Here is a 20,999-nt window from a genome sequence, read left to right as displayed (position 1 = left end):
TTTTCTTTGGGGGAATGATAAAGGATTTATTTGTATTTCTGATTTTTCGTGTGCTGCTGTAAATTGACAATAAGAAAAAAAAGAGATATCTGATGATGAGTTTCTCAGCTCTCTACTGTTAGCATGTCCCTTGTTAGGATGTAAGTACTGCAGCACAACTGATTGGCTTCTTCTTTTACTCCATTCTCTCCCCCATTCAGCATGCTTCTAGCACTCATTAATCATCCTTCCAGCAATCTAAGCTCTGTTGTCCATGTCCCTTTGCTCCTTCCTTCTGTCAGCGAGCTAGTACTGCAGCACAACTGATTGGCGCTTTGTGCTGGTTTCTTCCCCCAATATAAGCTCTAGGTCCCAGGTATGAATCCTGGCCACGACACTATCTGCATGGAGTTTGCAGGTTCTCCCCGTGTTTGCATGGATTTCCCCCCACATCCCAAAAACATGCAGTTAGGTTAATTGGCTTTACGTCAAAGTTGACCTTAGACTGTAGTAATGAAATATGACTGAGGTAGGGACATTAGATTGTGAGCTCCTTTGAGGTACAGCTAGTGACATGGACTTTGTACAGCGTTGCGTAATATGTTGGTGCTATATAAATTCTGTATAGGAATAATATTAGGGTGGTGTTTCTCAACCAGAGGTCGCCAGGGGTTCCTTGAGCAATGAGTAGTTTGAGCCTCTCAGGTCAGTTACCAGTGACACCAATGATCTTTTTGGCTGTCATTTGCAAAGGGCATTACTCACAATGATCTGTAATGGTGACATTCGACACTGGTCAGCAATATAAATGGCATTCTTCCCACTGACCCCCACACTAATATACTGTGAGCTGTGGATATATAGGTAGTCCCCAGGTTAAGGCCATATGGACGACTTCTAGATACGAACGGGGCTTCCCTGCTCCCTTGTGTGCAGTATGGAGGTTTGATGGGGGGAGGGGACAGGTTGCATGACTTGAAAAAGAAATCTTTTGCTAAACACAAAGGTTTTTCTTTTTCCTTTGTGATTAACTCACAGTGAGGCTTTTATACAGTAACTGACACCACGCTGCCTAATATTATGTTGAGACAAACATCTAATTGCATTTAATAAAATAATGTACTTGTTCCGACTTACATACAAATTCAACTTAAGAACAAACCTACTGTCCCTATCTTGTATGTAACCCAGGGGCTACCTGTAGTATTTATGGAAGAGGTTCCCTGGGGACCTGACAATTATTTCAGTGGTTCCCCAATGTAAAAAAGGCTGAAAAGGGCAGCTATAAGGAGAAGGTGCAGAGAATGTTAAGAGTGGTCAGAAAAGTCATTGTAGTCCTGAAACATCCAGGAAACCATCTCTCCTTTCTTTCATTAGGAGGTCTGTACAGCTGATAATGTGTTTTGCACCATCAATGACTTGATACCCCTGATCATTGTATATAGCAGCGGTCGCCAACCGGTGGTCTGCGGACCACTGGTGGTCCGGGAGAAGATTTTGATGGTCCGCAGCTCTGGCCGCTGCACCCCCGAGTGGGGTCAGGAGAAGGACCCCGCCAGGGGGAAGCACCGGCCAGAGCCGCGGACCAACTCACCCAAATCACGGGCTCAGGGAAGTGGGCGGGCTGTGTTTCACAACACAACCCACCCACTCTCCCATCGCAGGCTGAGATCTGCGATGGCAGAGTGGGTGGGGTTATGGCATTATGAGGTCACTAGGGGAGGTTCCTCCCCTTTGATTGACAACCGGCCCTCCACACATGCTTGGTCAGGAGCCGGTAATTTTAGTGGTCAGCGGGACCAAAAAGGTTGGGGACCGGTGGTTTACAGTGCAAGGGTGTTACTCCTTTTTCTTACAAAAATTTCCTCTTTTTTTTCCAGCAAAGCACTCTATTTTCTGAATGACCACATATCTTTGTACGCATCAGACTGAGCAATGGAAGCGCCATCTAAAATCACCCAAAATGGGACTCAAATGGACTTGAGTATGTCAAAAATCAAGAAGAACCAGTTGGCCAAACTTTCCTCCAAAGGGACCAAATCCCCTGAAGACAAACATTCAAAAGCAAAAAAGACAAAAGACAATAAGGCAGCACAAAAACTTTCATCTTTGGAAGAAAAAGTGAACCAAGATCGGCAGTGGTTACAAATTCAACTAAATATGCAAACCAAGTCATTACCGGTGAAGGTCAAAGAAGAAAGGAAGAACTCCTCCAATGAACTTGATGATCATTCTTTTGTCAAGTCCAGGCCCTATGCCTGTGCGGTTTGCCAAAAGAGTTTTGCTCAGAAGTCAAACCTTGTTACCCATTTTAGAGTCCACACGGGATCCCGGCCTTACATGTGCATGGAATGTGGAAAGACCTTCAGTACTAGCTCCAACGCAGTCACCCATCAGAGAGTTCACACTGGGGAACGACCCTACAGCTGCGGTGAATGTGGGAAAAAGTTCAGCATTAGCTCCAACTTGGTGACCCACCAAAGGGTTCATACAGGGGAAAGACCTTACTCTTGCATGGAATGCGGCAAGAGTTTCACTCACCGCTCCAATCTGGTCATACACCAGAGAGCCCATTCCGGGGAGAAGCCCTACACATGTCAAAAGTGTGGCAAAAATTTTACACACAGCTCTCACCTTGTAGCCCATCAAAAAGTCCACACATAAACCAATACTTGAGATGTGTTTGGACACATGACCATATCAGCCCAATCCATTGCTTAACAAAACCAGGCACAAGTCTTTGTTTTTTGACTTTTAGGTGACAGGGAACTGTGGACCTGTATGTGTGTGTATTCCATACTGGGCAAAATGTGGGAAAACTTGACCTATTGTTGGTTCTTTACTGCTCTCTGGGCTTTATAGCACCACTGTATTTTTGAGCTCTTCACCTTCCAGAATCAAAGAAGAACTCTTCTTGGTGATAACATTAGTAAAGTTTGCATTCAATGAGTTACGAGATTTTAACAGTTGTTCCTTTCATGGACTTCCATACCACAGTCCCAGTAAGCAGTAAGGGTCTACAAGGTCAAGGCCAAGCCCAGATCCTTTCCACCCATTCTGTAGGTAGAAATGTTTAATTGTCTTTTGTTTCTTGCTTATTTTTACATGCTGTGTGATGTTTCAGAGGGTCTCCTAATAAAAACTCCTGCTGGTCAGTATGGGAAGCGATAAGCTAGCCAACATTTGTTTCAGTTGTGAAACACGGGACAGACACTGCATGTAAAAACAAAAATAGCAGATTAAGGCCAAGTATTTACCTAGAAATAGGAACATGGGTCACATGTCTGCATGGGTTGAGCCCTGCTGTATTCTATATAATTATTATTTTCGTCTGATAGTAGAAGATATATCCCTGTGGCTGCGTCAAGCATGGTATGGTGGTCTTATTGTTGACTGATCTGCTTCTATTTTTGTTCTCCCACTAAATCTATAGATATTTAGTGATACCCTATGGTATTTCTACTCTTCTGAAAGGGAATGCCTACCAAATCCATTATTTTACTTTTTTCTGGTAAATGCCAGAGAGGTAAAGCATCTTGGGAAATCTTGGTGGTTGACCTTACGGGTCTTCATGACCGCCATATGACTATAGCTGGGAGTTCCTACAACGGCATATAAGATGTCACTGGGTTATTAGACCACTGGACCTTTAGTATTTTTTAGGAAGTTCTAGATGAAAATATTTAAACTTAGGTAGACATGGATAAAACAAACCACAACTTGTCACCACTGGATTCCATTATGACCTTGTAAATATCATTCACCTGTTGTGGAGACTTTCGTTACAAGAAATTCAGGAAAACATACAAAAATTTAGTGAAACCCCCGTAATACTCTTTAAAAGTGGCATTCATAATTGGACCAGATTTTTGGTGGACTGGGTCTTCAAAGTGTTTCCTTCTGCTCTTTGATAAATGACTACAGAAAGGCAAAGCAGTTGAATAATACCTTTTTGCACCTCTTACCTCTAATGTTCCATTACATGTGTACAGTCTGTATCCAATATGATTTGTTCACATTTTTCCGGTTGTCATGGGGGAATGATGGACAACTTTTAATGTCTGGCTTTGCAATGGTCACTAATGCAGCACATTCATCTACCTTTATTTCTCCAATGGCGAATATTGTTTTGTAAGCTAGCAATCATGTCTTGCAATATGAATACTGTCGGGTGAAGATGGGTTTTGCTCATGTCGGGACCTGGCAGCCCACTTTTTCTACATGTTGAATATGTATTTTAATTGTTTAATTGTGTTTTGTTTTTATGACCTCTGTATAAGCTTTGTGGGACCTAAATGACTACCAAGTATGGATTATCATTCTTTGTAGCCATTATCCTTTAAAGATATTAAACCTGGTGGCTGGTGACATAAAAGGCAGAACCTTGCAATGAGAGGGATTTGGAGTATGATGTGGATCATGCTATTGGTAGTATACTAGAGAATGACTGTGTTACCTTGATCTTCTTTAACCCCCCCTAGCGTTCTAATTCTGTCCGTAATTCCACGCAAAAAGCGTTACATTTTTTTGCATGGAAATTTATTTTACATTTTAGGCCTATAATTCCCAGGCATAACTCATGAAATATGTCCAATATTTATTAAATTTAATACATTTATGAATAAACTTTAAATAAAAAAAACACAAAAATCTGTTAAAATAAAAAATGGTGATACATGTAATATAACTGTACAGTAGCGTGTATAATATATATATAATATAATTATATATATATTAAATCAAGATTTCTTTGTATTGGACACCAATACAAAATTATTTGAATTTCCCACCGCTCCTCCCACCTGCACCGTTGTCACTGAAAAACCCCGGAGATCGTCTCTGCAGTCGCCAGCTGGAGATCGAAGGAAAACGACGTGTCCCCAGGACCTGTGGGGACCAGCAGGACGCCGGGGGACGACAACGGAATAAGATAAGTGAGTTTTTTAAATCTTTTTAGCGCCCCCGAGTGTGACTCAGGAATACTGCTTTTTGCATGGAAAATCCACCCCGAGTCACACTCGGGATTAACGCTAGGGGGGTTAAAGTTATATTGTAAAAAGAAAAAAATCAGCACTTGCTGTAATGAGTGAAAGGGGAAACAGATTTTCTGTGCCTAGCTAGCAAACATTGAAGGAGCAATTCACTTAATGAAAATTCTCCAGCCCTGCAGCAAAAGAGACCTAACTTAAAAAATGTTTCTAACATTACCCGTTGTCTCGAGTAGCGTATGTTTGCAGACTCAGAATAAAATCATTACAAGGAACTTCTGAGAAGATGGTTTCTTGTTCTAATTTGTATAAGAACCTTTATTGGGACATATAAATAATACGTTGAAAGAAGAACTAGCAATGAACCTCAGTTTACTTTGAGACACATGGGTTGGCATACATCTCTGGTGGTCTATGTCTCCTACCTTTCCATGGCTGCTGAGTGCAGTAGGTTATAAAGGAAGAATTTCAGTGCACAGTAAAGCACCATGGCATACAAAATTGCTGAAAGTATCCAATGCCAATCCAAGGGGACCAGTTGAATATGAATCTTTAAACAATCCAAATTATGTGCAGCATGGGTAGGTCTTCTTAGGAAGTCCCATAATACATTTTTTTGTGATTTCAAGTATGCAGGATTTTTGCAAAAGCAAAGTGAGGTATGTAAATGTGTTAATCATGCTGCATTTGTATCTCAGAGCACATTTAAATGCAGAATTCACTTAACAAACATGCAGATTGGGAAGGTATACAAACCAGTGCGTCAATTATGCAAAGTTTTGCCTGCCATGATGGGAAGGGTCTGCAATACCATATTTGCACCTCATTTTATTTTTTTAAATATTTGAATCATCTACTATTTTTTAAATGTATCTGCTACTTCTTTTTAGTTTCCTAATGTATTTTTAGGGCCAGCTGTATTGGGGATGACCATGTATACCACTGAGATCATCTTCCAGCCTACTGATGAGGACCAGCATTATATTTGCAGCATGTGACATGACACTCTGTATCCCGTTCACCACAAACACTCCAACAGTACATTGTAATTACTTTGCAATTGTTTATTAACTCAGATAACATGACCAGCAATGAACTGGGGATCCCTTTGGAAACATTGAAATCATCCATTTAAACCAGAAATGGAGGCTAAGTCAGAGGTTGCTTCTTTTTAGTTGTGCCTTGAGATCAAGCAAAACTGTAGCAATATAAAAAAACAGCAATTTAAATGTTAAAAACTTTCTATTTGTTTAAAAATGTTTTCATTCTTTATTATTAGCCTTTTGTCATTCCCTATGCAGGATTCAGACTGGAAGAAAAAAGGAGACGCAAACCTTCTGGTCATTACAATATTGCACAGCAGATTGGGTGGTAGTGGTCCTTCACCAAGTTATAATCCTCTAACTGCAGTACATAAAAATGAGGTCAGATCCTGGCTAGATTTTTTTTCTTCAGTTCAGACATTATTCAGTTTTTTTATTCAGTTCAAATTTTATTCATTGTAAAAGGGATCTCCAGAAAGTGTTGCTGGTCCCTATTATCAGTACTTCGGCAGGCCATTCCACAATTAGTTTCTGTTAATGTTAAACTTATGTCTTGCTGCACTTATGGGAGTGCCAATATTTGTCAGAATGTCTATTTGTCAGAAGTATAATTGTGTCAATCACTGTGAATGTTTTATGCAGTATAATGTTATAACTAGTGTTATGTTGTTTTCTGCACTGTATATCTCAAATAAAATACGTTTACTAGAATTGCCCTTCTTTAAGAGGATGTATTGTTATGTTTGAATGATATGGGTTTTAGACATACTTGTAGAGATGTCAGCTTATAGGTATTCAGCGCCATAATATATATATATAGGTCTAATTCTGAATTTTCAGCTGTGGTTTCAAGCAATGGACGCTGCGTCTTGTAGTGATGGCAATGAACCACAGTACAAAGCAGGGGATGAAGGCATATAAGTACTCACAACCCCCTAAGGAGGAATGTCATTTTTGCAAGGTAATTATTATTATTATTTTTGCACAGTATTTATATAGTGCTGACATGTTACGCAGCGCTTTAAAGTCTATTCTCATATCACTAACTGTCCCTCAAATGAGCTTACAATCTAATATCCCTACATAGTCATATGTCCTTAATACAGTGTAAATGTGTATTAAGGACATATTTGGAAGCCAATTATCCTAACTAAATGTTTTTGGAATGTGGGAGGAAACTTGAGTACCCTGAGGAAAACACAAACAGGGGGAGAACCTGCAAACTTCATGCTGATAGTGTCCTGGTCGAGATTCAAACCTGGGATCCAGCGCTGAATGTGTGTATGCTGCCTTAGATTTGGCTGAAAACTCTGTATGACTGATATCTAAGCAATTGTTCAGTATTTTAGAAATTACAATGGCTATCCATTCTCTAATGCCCTACGTTGCTAGTATACATATGTCTCCATTTATTACTATACCACAAATATATGAAAAAAGGCAAAAAAACAATATAAGGATTAAAAGAGCTCTGGCTTGACATGAAGCCAACAGATACACATGATACTCCTATGCAACGATCATTGGATCCACATTTCCATCAATATATGGGCAAGTCAAAGAGACATCAAGGTCAATCTCATTCTAGGGTCTCCATGCTAAACAAACCCTACACAAACATTAAGAGCATCCACAATGGGTCACATATCTGAAAAACAAGCAAAACCTTAAGCTGTAGAAGCATCCCATTGCCTAAGCTTTGAGGGATATGGTAGACATGGTGGATACACCACTCAACACACACAAAAATGGTAGTTCACTCAAATGAATACCCGTCATATGAGGAGCTGACAAAGCAAAGCGATCACAGACAAAATCAGGATATAGACTTCAATTGCTGAAGGTTCCTTCTGAAAATGCTATTAGCTCGGGACTCATACTAATGCTTTGGCCCTGATTTATTAAAGCTCTCCAAGGCTGGAGAGAATACACTTTGATCAGTGAAGCTGGGTGATCCAGCAAACCTGAAATGGATCTGGTCCAGGATTCAAAACATTTGCCAGCAAATGATTTTAAGGAATCCATTCCAGGTTTTCTGGGTCACCCAGCTTTACTGCTCAAAGTGTATTCTCTCTAGCCATGGAGAGCTTTAGTAAATCTGGGCCTTTATCTTTAGCATTTTGAGTCAGGACTATTATGGAGATTAGTAATTCATACTTTCATTCACTTCAAACTTGTCACAGGTCTGTGAATGAGAAATAGAAACTATTCCCAGTCAGGTCACCTGTCTCGTAAAGCTGCGTACACACGTCCAATAATTATCACTGGAAACGAACGACTGACGAACGACCGATTGGCCAAAAATCGGTCTAAATAAAAGTGACCAACGACGCAGACGAACGAGGATTGTCGTTGGAAATGAACGACCGGCACAGCGGATCTGATTGGCCGACGATCGTTCACTATCCATCGTGTGTACAGTCGTTCAGTGATCGTGCATATTTCTGCAATACACTTTCTCCTTTACATGTCACTCCCTGCATCCTTCAAACGATTGTATCTAGCGTGTGTACACTATTGGTGGATTATATTTGAACGATTGTATCGTTACAGCATCTAAATTCAAGTATATTCGTGCATAATCTTTGATTGGTCGTAATCATTTGTTTTCTAATGATAATTATTGGAAGTGTGTACCTAGATTAGGTCTGCAAATCCCTCTAATTAAAGAATACCTGGCATAGGACAAAAATGTTAGCTCCCATTGGTGACAGCTAGAAGTGCTTGCTCCCTAGCTGCTTTGGCTTTGATATGATAAAAACACTCACCAAAAAACAATTTGTTATGTCACTGATCATCTATAAAAGCAAATTCTCTGGTACAGGAACACCAGACACCAACACCCCTGCAGTACTTGCTGCCTGGCTCAGATCTGACTTTTCCTTCTGCCCTCTGGATTTAAGGTCATGCAAGATTTGGAGAGTATGTTCCTCCTGGAGAATGGAAATTACAACTTTGGCATGACTGTGGTCATTATAACATGCATAATATAAACATTTTCAATTATAATTTATTATATTATTTTTGCTAATATTTGTGTTTGGTATTGCTACTAAATATATTTTATATGCATTTTACTATTTTTTTAAATACTTTGGTAATATATATATTTATGAATTCATTCATTTACTAAATGTAGTGACTCGACTTGAGACTTGACTTGGGACTTGGTGCCAGTGACTTGGGACTCGACTTGGACTTGAAGGATGACGACTTAGTCCAACCTCTGTTAATACATAATAAACATATTACAGTCTCTGTCCATTGTGGAACAAGTATTTAAAAAGAAACCTTGACATTTTCTTGATGCATTGCAATGTTACAGAATCATAAAACACTTGCCTGCACTAGCCATATTTGGACACTAGAGGTCTCCGTAGCGCCGCAGAATTTCATGAACAGGTCAATGCTTTTATTTCAGAATGGAGCAGCCGTGAATAAAAAATAGGCGGGGATAGAGTGGTCATCTCTTCCCTGATTGGCCTTTGCCCGCACAGCCGCACCGTACTTGTAGTTCGGCCGATCCGAGATGACTACGAGTCCCAGAATGCACAGCGGTGGCCAGATTTCTAATTGGCCTTTTCAATCCTCCTCTTACAAAGCTCATAAACAAAAGGCTTCCAGTGGATCAGGTAGGATTGTGATTGCAGAGGTGGACATTGTGGGGGAGAGCTGCACTCACCATATATAGGTAGAGGTGTCTCTCCACAAGTTAATGGAGTGCTATGTGCAGGTAGAGGAGACAGCAGAATCATTATGTTACCATAGCAGAATTACTTTGTATATAATGAGCAGTGGGGTGTAATACCTTCTATGGGCTCAGTATGGGTGTCCAGATCACTGACCAACCTCAGGACAAATTTCATACATTATTATTTAATATTACATGCACAGCTAAAATTATTCTTAATGTGCAAATTATGACAATTTATAAAAAATTGCTTCTTCTTTCTCATTCTTCTAATCTTCTCATCAGCATCTGATTTATAAAAAGATCAGATTTGTATTATTTTCAGTCAGTGACCTGCATAGCACAAGTATTATAAATTGGTGATTAGATGCTCCAATGATTGCCAATATTTCTGGCTGCAATGGACTTTTTAAAATGCTAAAATAAGGAAGGAATGGAGAAACTCCAAACTCCTTTTTTTTTCTTTGGGGGAATGATAAAGGATTTATTTGTATTTCTGATTTTTCGTGTGCTGCTGTAAATTGACAATAAGAAAAAAAAGAGATATCTGATGATGAGTTTCTCAGCTCTCTACTGTTAGCATGTCCCTTGTTAGGATGTAAGTACTGCAGCACAACTGATTGGCTTCTTCTTTTACTCCATTCTCTCCCCCATTCAGCATGCTTCTAGCACTCATTAATCATCCTTCCAGCAATCTAAGCTCTGTTGTCCATGTCCCTTTGCTCCTTCCTTCTGTCAGCGAGCTTCTAGTACTGCAGCACAACTGATTGTCACTTTGTGCTGGTTTCTTCCCCCAATATAAGCTCTGGGTCCCAGGTTTGAATCCTGGCCACGACACTATCTGCATGGAGTTTGCAGGTTCTCCCCGTGTTTGCATGGATTTCCCCCCACATCCCAAAAACATGCAGTTAGGTTATTTGGCTTTACGTCAAAGTTGACCTTAGACTGTAGTAATGAAATATGACTGAGGTAGGGACATTAGATTGTGAGCTCCTTTGAGGTACAGCTAGTGACATGGACTTTGTACAGCGTTGCGTAATATGTTGGTGCTATATAAATTCTGTATAGGAATAATATTAGGGTGGTGTTTCTCAACCAGAGGTCGCCAGGGGTTCCTTGAGCAATGAGTAGTTTGAGCCTCTCAGGTCAGTTACCAGTGACACCAATGATCTTTTTGGCTGTCATTTGCAAAGGGCATTACTCACAATGATCTGTAATGGTGACATTCGACACTGGTCAGCAATATAAATGGCATTCTTCCCACTGACCCCCACACTAATATACTGTGAGCTGTGGATATATAGGTAGTCCCCAGGTTAAGGCCATATGGACGACTTCTAGATACGAACGGGGCTTCCCTGCTCCCTTGTGTGCAGTATGGAGGTTTGATGGGGGGAGGGGACAGGTTGCATGACTTGAAAAAGAAATCTTTTGCTAAACACAAAAGTTTTTCTTTTTCCTTTGTGATTAACTCACAGTGAGGCTTTTATACAGTAACTGACACCACGCTGCCTAATATTATGTTGAGACAAACATCTAATTGCATTTAATAAAATAATGTACTTGTTCCGACTTACATACAAATTCAACTTAAGAACAAACCTACTGTCCCTATCTTGTATGTAACCCAGGGGCTACCTGTAGTATTTATGGAAGAGGTTCCCTGGGGACCTGACAATTATTTCAGTGGTTCCCCAATGTAAAAAAGGCTGAAAAGGGCAGCTATAAGGAGAAGGTGCAGAGAATGTTAAGAGTGGTCAGAAAAGTCATTGTAGTCCTGAAACATCCAGGAAACCATCTCTCCTTTCTTTCATTAGGAGGTCTGTACAGCTGATAATGTGTTTTGCACCATCAATGACTTGATACCCCTGATCATTGTATATAGCAGCGGTCGCCAACCGGTGGTCTGCGGACCACTGGTGGTCCGGGAGAAGATTTTGATGGTCCGCAGCTCTGGCCGCTGCACCCCCGAGTGGGGTCAGGAGAAGGACCCCGCCAGGGGGAAGCACCGGCCAGAGCCGCGGACCAACTCACCCAAATCACGGGCTCAGGGAAGTGGGCGGGCTGTGTTTCACAACACAACCCACCCACTCTCCCATCGCAGGCTGAGATCTGCGATGGCAGAGTGGGTGGGGTTATGGCATTATGAGGTCACTAGGGGAGGTTCCTCCCCTTTGATTGACAACCGGCCCTCCACACATGCTTGGTCAGGAGCCGGTAATTTTAGTGGTCAGCGGGACCAAAAAGGTTGGGGACCGGTGGTTTACAGTGCAAGGGTGTTACTCCTTTTTCTTACAAAAATTTCCTCTTTTTTTTCCAGCAAAGCACTCTATTTTCTGAATGACCACATATCTTTGTACGCATCAGACTGAGCAATGGAAGCGCCATCTAAAATCACCCAAAATGGGACTCAAATGGACTTGAGTATGTCAAAAATCAAGAAGAACCAGTTGGCCAAACTTTCCTCCAAAGGGACCAAATCCCCTGAAGACAAACATTCAAAAGCAAAAAAGACAAAAGACAATAAGGCAGCACAAAAACTTTCATCTTTGGAAGAAAAAGTGAACCAAGATCGGCAGTGGTTACAAATTCAACTAAATATGCAAACCAAGTCATTACCGGTGAAGGTCAAAGAAGAAAGGAAGAACTCCTCCAATGAACTTGATGATCATTCTTTTGTCAAGTCCAGGCCCTATGCCTGTGCGGTTTGCCAAAAGAGTTTTGCTCAGAAGTCAAACCTTGTTACCCATTTTAGAGTCCACACGGGATCCCGGCCTTACATGTGCATGGAATGTGGAAAGACCTTCAGTACTAGCTCCAACGCAGTCACCCATCAGAGAGTTCACACTGGGGAACGACCCTACAGCTGCGGTGAATGTGGGAAAAAGTTCAGCATTAGCTCCAACTTGGTGACCCACCAAAGGGTTCATACAGGGGAAAGACCTTACTCTTGCATGGAATGCGGCAAGAGTTTCACTCACCGCTCCAATCTGGTCATACACCAGAGAGCCCATTCCGGGGAGAAGCCCTACACATGTCAAAAGTGTGGCAAAAATTTTACACACAGCTCTCACCTTGTAGCCCATCAAAAAGTCCACACATAAACCAATACTTGAGATGGGTTTGGACACATGACCATATCGGCCCAATCCATTGCTTAACAAAACCAGGCACAAGTCTTTGTTTTTTGACTTTTAGGTGACAGGGAACTGTGGACCTGTATGTGTGTGTATTCCATACTGGGCAAAATGTGGGAAAACTTGACCTATTGTTGGTTCTTTACTGCTCTCTGGGCTTTATAGCACCACTGTATTTTTGAGCTCTTCACCTTCCAGAATCAAAGAAGAACTCTTCTTGGTGATAACATTAGTAAAGTTTGCATTCAATGAGTTACGAGATTTTAACAGTTGTTCCTTTCATGGACTTCCATACCACAGTCCCAGTAAGCAGTAAGGGTCTACAAGGTCAAGGCCAAGCCCAGATCCTTTCCACCCATTCTGTAGGTAGAAATGTTTAATTGTTTTTTGTTTCTTGCTTATTTTTACATGCTGTGTGATGTTTCAGAGGGTCTCCTAATAAAAACTCCTGCTGGTCAGTATGGGAAGCGATAAGCTAGCCAACATTTGTTTCAGTTGTGAAACACGGGACAGACACTGCATGTAAAAACAAAAATAGCAGATTAAGGCCAGGTATTTACCTAGAAATAGGAACATGGGTCACATGTCTGCATGGGTTGAGCCCTGCTGTATTCTATATAATTATTATTTTCGTCTGATAGTAGAAGATATATCCCTGTGGCTGCGTCAAGCATGGTATGGTGGTCTTATTGTTGACTGATCTGCTTCTATTTTTGTTCTCCCACTAAATCTATAGATATTTAGTGATACCCTATGGTATTTCTACTCTTCTGAAAGGGAATGCCTACCAAATCCATTATTTTACTTTTTTCTGGTAAATGCCAGAGAGGTAAAGCATCTTGGGAAATCTTGGTGGTTGACCTTACGGGTCTTCATGACCGCCATATGACTATAGCTGGGAGTTCCTACAACGGCATATAAGATGTCACTGGGTTATTAGACCACTGGACCTTTAGTATTTTTTAGGAAGTTCTAGATGAAAATATTTAAACTTAGGTAGACATGGATAAAACAAACCACAACTTGTCACCACTGGATTCCATTATGACCTTGTAAATATCATTCACCTGTTGTGGAGACTTTCGTTACAAGAAATTCAGGAAAACATACAAAAATTTAGTGAAACCCCCGTAATACTCTTTAAAAGTGGCATTCATAATTGGACCAGATTTTTGGTGGACTGGGTCTTCAAAGTGTTTCCTTCTGCTCTTTGATAAATGACTACAGAAAGGCAAAGCAGTTGAATAATACCTTTTTGCACCTCTTACCTCTAATGTTCCATTACATGTGTACAGTCTGTATCCAATATGATTTGTTCACATTTTTCCGGTTGTCATGGGGGAGTGATGGACAACTTTTAATGTCTGGCTTTGCAATGGTCACTAATGCAGCACATTCATCTACCTTTATTTCTCCAATGGCGAATATTGTTTTGTAAGCTAGCAATCATGTCTTGCAATATGAATACTGTCGGGTGAAGATGGGTTTTGCTCATGTCGGGACCTGGCAGCCCACTTTTTCTACATGTTGAATATGTATTTTAATTGTTTAATTGTGTTTTGTTTTTATGACCTCTGTATAAGCTTTGTGGGACCTAAATGACTACCAAGTATGGATTATCATTCTTTGTAGCCATTATCCATTAAAGATATTAAACCTGGTGGCTGGTGACATAAAAGGCAGAACCTTGCAATGAGAGGGATTTGGAGTATGATGTGGATCATGCTATTGGTAGTATACTAGAGAATGACTGTGTTACCTTGATCTTCTTTAACCCCCCCTAGCGTTCTAATTCTGTCCGTAATTCCACGCAAAAAGCGTTACATTTTTTTGCATGGAAATTTATTTTACATTTTAGGCCTATAATTCCCAGGCATAACTCATGAAATATGTCCAATATTTATTAAATTTAATACATTTATGAATAAACTTTAAATAAAAAAAACACAAAAATCTGTTAAAATAAAAAATGGTGATACATGTAATATAACTGTACAGTAGCGTGTATAATATATATATAATATAATTATATATATATTAAATCAAGATTTCTTTGTATTGGACACCAATACAAAATTATTTGAATTTCCCACCGCTCCTCCCACCTGCACCGTTGTCACTGAAAAACCCCGGAGATCGTCTCTGCAGTCGCTAGCTGGAGATCGAAGGAAAACGACGTGTCCCCAGGACCTGTGGGGACCAGCAGGACGCCGGGGGACGACAACGGAATAAGATAAGTGAGTTTTTTAAATCTTTTTAGCGCCCCCGAGTGTGACTCAGGAATACTGCTTTTTGCATGGAAAATCCACCCCGAGTCACACTCGGGATTAACGCTAGGGGGGTTAAAGTTATATTGTAAAAAGAAAAAAATCAGCACTTGCTGTAATGAGTGAAAGGGGAAACAGATTTTCTGTGCCTAGCTAGCAAACATTGAAGGAGCAATTCACTTAATGAAAATTCTCCAGCCCTGCAGCAAAAGAGACCTAACTTAAAAAATGTTTCTAACATTACCCGTTGTCTCGAGTAGCGTATGTTTGCAGACTCAGAATAAAATCATTACAAGGAACTTCTGAGAAGATGGTTTCTTGTTCTAATTTGTATAAGAACCTTTATTGGGACATATAAATAATACGTTGAAAGAAGAACTAGCAATGAACCTCAGTTTACTTTGAGACACATGGGTTGGCATACATCTCTGGTGGTCTATGTCTCCTACCTTTCCATGGCTGCTGAGTGCAGTAGGTTATAAAGGAAGAATTTCAGTGCACAGTAAAGCACCATGGCATACAAAATTGCTGAAAGTATCCAATGCCAATCCAAGGGGACCAGTTGAATATGAATCTTTAAACAATCCAAATTATGTGCAGCATGGGTAGGTCTTCTTAGGAAGTCCCATAATACATTTTTTTGTGATTTCAAGTATGCAGGATTTTTGCAAAAGCAAAGTGAGGTATGTAAATGTGTTAATCATGCTGCATTTGTATCTCAGAGCACATTTAAATGCAGAATTCACTTAACAAACATGCAGATTGGGAAGGTATACAAACCAGTGCGTCAATTATGCAAAGTTTTGCCTGCCATGATGAGAAGGGTCTGCAATACCATATTTGCACCTCATTTTATTTTTTTAAATATTTGAATCATCTACTATTTTTTAAATGTATCTGCTACTTCTTTTTAGTTTCCTAATGTATTTTTAGGGCCAGCTGTATTGGGGATGACCATGTATACCACTGAGATCATCTTCCAGCCTACTGATGAGGACCAGCATTATATTTGCAGCATGTGACATGACACTCTGTATCCCGCTCACCACAAACACTCCAACAGTACATTGTAATTACTTTGCAATTGTTTATTAACTCAGATAACATGACCAGCAATGAACTGGGGATCCCTATGGAAACATTGAAATCATCCATTTAAACCAGAAATGGAGGCTAAGTCAGAGGTTGCTTCTTTTTAGTTGTGCCTTGAGATCAAGCAAAACTGTAGCAATATAAAAAAACAGCAATTTAAATGTTAAAAACTTTCTATTTGTTTAAAAATGTTTTCATTCTTTATTATTAGCCTTTTGTCATTCCCTATGCAGGATTCAGACTGGAAGAAAAAAGGAGACGCAAACCTTCTGGTCATTACAATATTGCACAGCAGATTGGGTGGTAGTGGTCCTTCACCAAGCTTTAATCCTCTAACTGCAGTACATAAAAATGAGGTCAGATCCTGGCTAGATTTTTTTTCTTCAGTTCAGACATTATTCAGTTTTTTTATTCAGTTCAAATTTTATTCATTGTAAAAGGGATCTCCAGAAAGTGTTGCTGGTCCCTATTATCAGTACTTCGGCAGGCCATTCCACAATTAGTTTCTGTTAATGTTAAACTTATGTCTTGCTGCACTTATGGGAGTGCCAATATTTGTCAGAATGTCTATTTGTCAGAAGTATAATTGTGTCAATCACTGTGAATGTTTTATGCAGTATAATGTTATAACTAGTGTTATGTTGTTTTCTGCACTGTATATCTCAAATAAAATACGTTTACTAGAATTGCCCTTCTTTAAGAGGATGTATTGTTATGTTTGAATGATATGGGTTTTAGACATACTTGTAGAGATGTCAGCTTATAGGTATTCAGCGCCATAATATATATATATAGGTCTAATTCTGAATTTTCAGCTGTGGTTTCAAGCAATGGACGCTGCGTCTTGTAGTGATGGCAATGAACCACAGTACAAAGCAGGGGATGAAGGCATATAAGTACTCACAACCCCCTAAGGAGGAATGTCATTTTTGCAAGGTAATTATTATTATTATTTTTGCACAGTATTTATATAGTGCTGACATGTTACGCAGCGCTTTAAAGTCTATTCTCATATCACTAACTGTCCCTCAAATGAGCTTACAATCTAATATCCCTACATAGTCATATGTCCTTAATACAGTGTAAATGTGTATTAAGGACATATTTGGAAGCCAATTATCCTAACTAAATGTTTTTGGAATGTGGGAGGAAACTTGAGTACCCTGAGGAAAACACAAACAGGGGGAGAACCTGCAAACTTCATGCTGATAGTGTCCTGGTCGAGATTCAAACCTGGGATCCAGCGCTGAATGTGTGTATGCTGCCTTAGATTTGGCTGAAAACTCTGTATGACTGATATCTAAGCAATTGTTCAGTATTTTAGAAATTACAATGGCTATCCATTCTCTAATGCCCTACGTTGCTAGTATACATATGTCTCCATTTATTACTATACCACAAATATATGAAAAAAGGCAAAAAAACAATATAAGGATTAAAAGAGCTCTGGCTTGACATGAAGCCAACAGATACACATGATACTCCTATGCAATGATCATTGGATCCACATTTCCATCAATATATGGGCAAGTCAAAGAGACATCAAGGTCAATCTCATTCTAGGGTCTCCATGCTAAACAAACCCTACACAAACATTAAGAGCATCCACAATGGGTCACATATCTGAAAAACAAGCAAAACCTTAAGCTGTAGAAGCATCCCATTGCCTAAGCTTTGAGGGATATGGTAGACATGGTGGATACACCACTCAACACACAAAAAAATGGTAGTTCACTCAAATGAATACCCGTCATATGAGGAGCTGACAAAGCAAAGCGATCACAGACAAAATCAGGATATAGACTTCAATTGCTGAAGGTTCCTTCTGAAAATGCTATTAGCTCGGGACTCATACTAATGCTTTGGCCCTGATTTATTAAAGCTCTCCAAGGCTGGAGAGAATACACTTTGATCAGTGAAGCTGGGTGATCCAGCAAACCTGAAATGGATCTGGTCCAGGATTCAAAACATTTGCCAGCAAATGATTTTAAGGAATCCATTCCAGGTTTTCTGGGTCACCCAGCTTTACTGCTCAAAGTGTATTCTCTCTAGCCATGGAGAGCTTTAGTAAATCTGGGCCTTTATCTTTAGCATTTTGAGTCAGGACTATTATGGAGATTAGTAATTCATACTTTCATTCACTTCAAACTTGTCACAGGTCTGTGAATGAGAAATAGAAACTATTCCCAGTCAGGTCACCTGTCTCGTAAAGCTGCGTACACACGTCCAATAATTATCACTGGAAACGAACGACTGACGAACGACCGATTGGCCAAAAATCGGTCTAAATAAAAGTGACCAACGACGCAGACGAACGAGGATTGTCGTTGGAAATGAACGACCGGCACAGCGGATCTGATTGGCCGACGATCGTTCACTATCCATCGTGTGTACAGTCGTTCAGTGATCGTGCATATTTCTGCAATACACTTTCTCCTTTACATGTCACTCCCTGCATCCTTCAAACGATTGTATCTAGCGTGTGTACACTATTGGTGGATTATATTTGAACGATTGTATCGTTACAGCATGTAAATTCAAGTATATTCGTGCATAATCTTTGATTGGTCGTAATCATTTGTTTTCTAACGATAATTATTGGAAGTGTGTACCTAGATTAGGTCTGCAAATCCCTCTAATTAAAGAATACCTGGCATAGGACAAAAATGTTAGCTCCCATTGGTGACAGCTAGAAGTGCTTGCTCCCTAGCTGCTTTGGCTTTGATATGATAAAAACACTCACCAAAAAACAATTTGTTATGTCACTGATCATCTATAAAAGCAAATTCTCTGGTACAGGAACACCAGACACCAACACCCCTGCAGTACTTGCTGCCTGGCTCAGATCTGACTTTTCCTTCTGCCCTCTGGATTTAAGGTCATGCAAGATTTGGAGAGTATGTTCCTCCTGGAGAATGGAAATTACAACTTTGGCATGACTGTGGTCATTATAACATGCATAATATAAACATTTTCAATTATAATTTATTATATTATTTTTGCTAATATTTGTGTTTGGTATTGCTACTAAATATATTTTATATGCATTTTACTATTTTTTTAAATACTTTGGTAATATATATATTTATGAATTCATTCATTTACCATGTAATAATAATTATATCATTAAAAGTCACAAAAATCACAAAAAGTAATGTGTATTATTTTTTTGTTTTTTTTTTATGATTGATAATCATTTAAATATTTATTTTAAAACCTTTTTTTAACTTGTACATAAAAAACACTATTTTGTTTTTGGATGATTATTTATATTATGTTGCTAATCATTTTATCCTTTTAACAGCATTTGTATTTTTTTTTTTCTAATATTTATTTGCTTTTTTGCTAATCATTTTAACATTTTATAAAAATTATTTTATTATAATTAGTGTTTTAATTTTCTAATTGTATGTATTCTCTATACCAGAAATAGGTGAGTGTTTACAGCCTCCACAGCTGCATCACTGTGCGGAAGCAGAGGGAATGCTGGGATTTGCAGGCTACCTAGAAGGAGATTTACTACATCTGCATGCCAGCTCCAGAGTCTGAACTCCCAGAATCCTTTTCTCTGGGATGCTGGGCATGTGCAATGTGACATAGCGGAGCATCATCTGCAGTCCTGAGCCCCCGTCCTGCGCCTGTGTGGGTGGTAGGTGACTATTACACTGATCTCCACCTCTCTCTTTTCATCTAGGATGAGATGCACAATAGCAAGTCACTGAGCCCCAGCTGGTGCTCCCAGTCCTATAGAGCATGGATGCTGTGCTTGCCGCTAGAAGCTCATTAATTATGTGTCGTGGATTGTTCGCAGAATTCCAGCACAGGCTCACATTCTAATTTTAGGAAGCAGTATTTTGGTGTATTTGCTAGGGGTCCTCTTTGCTCAAGGTGGAGGTGTTCCTTTTGTTACCGGATGTACATTGACTGAAGGAATCAGAAGCAGGTAAGCCAAAATGACATCATGGCGTTATGTGCTTTTGATTTTATATAGTTGTCTTTTTAAAAAAATATATTGTAATGCCCCTACTGGGCATAAATACCGGAAAAGTATAGAAGTCCTGACTCTTAATATCATTAGTAAAATACCAAAAGGCTGATATTACACCTGTGTTGTGGTAACATAATGTACCCACCTTCTGGATTTACTTAAAATGATACTCAACCAGTTAAGTAGCAGCTCTACAGAATGCTATAGCAAACATTCTGTGCGTTGTGGTGCGTTGTGGTGGGCTGCATTACAAAAATGGTGTGGGTATACATTGGCAAAAAATTTAAAATGAGTTCAAAGAATTTTTCTAAACCAGGGGTGCCAAACAGGTGGATCGCAAAGGAAACGCAAGTAGATGGCCGGGCTCTGCCTTTCAAAATAAACTCTACCACGCACAGGAGTTATTAAGTCCAAGTTTTTATTGTTGGTAGATCATTTTGACTTTGTCATTTTAAAAGTAGCTTGCAAGCCAAAAAAGTGTGGGTACCCCTGTTCTAAACAATCGTTAAATTAAAAAATTACAAAAAGAGGCAAGTCAGGTCAGTATAGGCTAAATTAATGTTTCACTTTTTGGCTTTTGTTTTTGTTGACTTGCTGGTTTTATTCTAGTGATTGATGTTGACTTTGGTGGTGGTAAGATTTCTGTTCCCATACCTTCATACGTTCTATGGGTGTCATATCATAAAGACTTCTTTATTAAAGAGTTCAGATAAGGATTTATACACAGGGCATGTGGAATGTAGAAAAACTGATTCTGCTTTGTTCTGTTTTCCTTTCCTGTATCTATCAATGTGTTTGCCATAGTTGGACAAAG

The 20,999-nt window shown here is 39.6% G+C and overlaps 1 protein-coding gene across 1 annotated transcript; it reads left to right on the top strand.

Annotated features, from left to right (window-relative positions):
• Positions 1-1,795: 1,795 nt before the first annotated feature.
• Positions 1,796-16,877, top strand: LOC140344929 (uncharacterized). Its single transcript, XM_072432115.1, has 2 exons — positions 1,796-2,635; positions 12,075-16,877. The coding sequence occupies exons 1-2, from the start codon at positions 1,915-1,917 to the stop codon at positions 12,803-12,805; spliced, it is 1,452 nt and encodes a 483-aa protein (XP_072288216.1). The 5' UTR covers positions 1,796-1,914; the 3' UTR covers positions 12,806-16,877.
• The last annotated feature ends 4,122 nt before the right edge of the window (positions 16,878-20,999 follow it).

This window comes from Pyxicephalus adspersus, unplaced genomic scaffold (assembly GCF_032062135.1).
Source record: "Pyxicephalus adspersus unplaced genomic scaffold, UCB_Pads_2.0 Sca208, whole genome shotgun sequence".
Taxonomy (NCBI): Eukaryota; Metazoa; Chordata; class Amphibia; order Anura; family Pyxicephalidae; genus Pyxicephalus; species Pyxicephalus adspersus.
The sequence above is the reverse complement of the archived record's forward strand: the minus strand, read 5'-3'. Positions and strand labels throughout refer to the sequence as shown.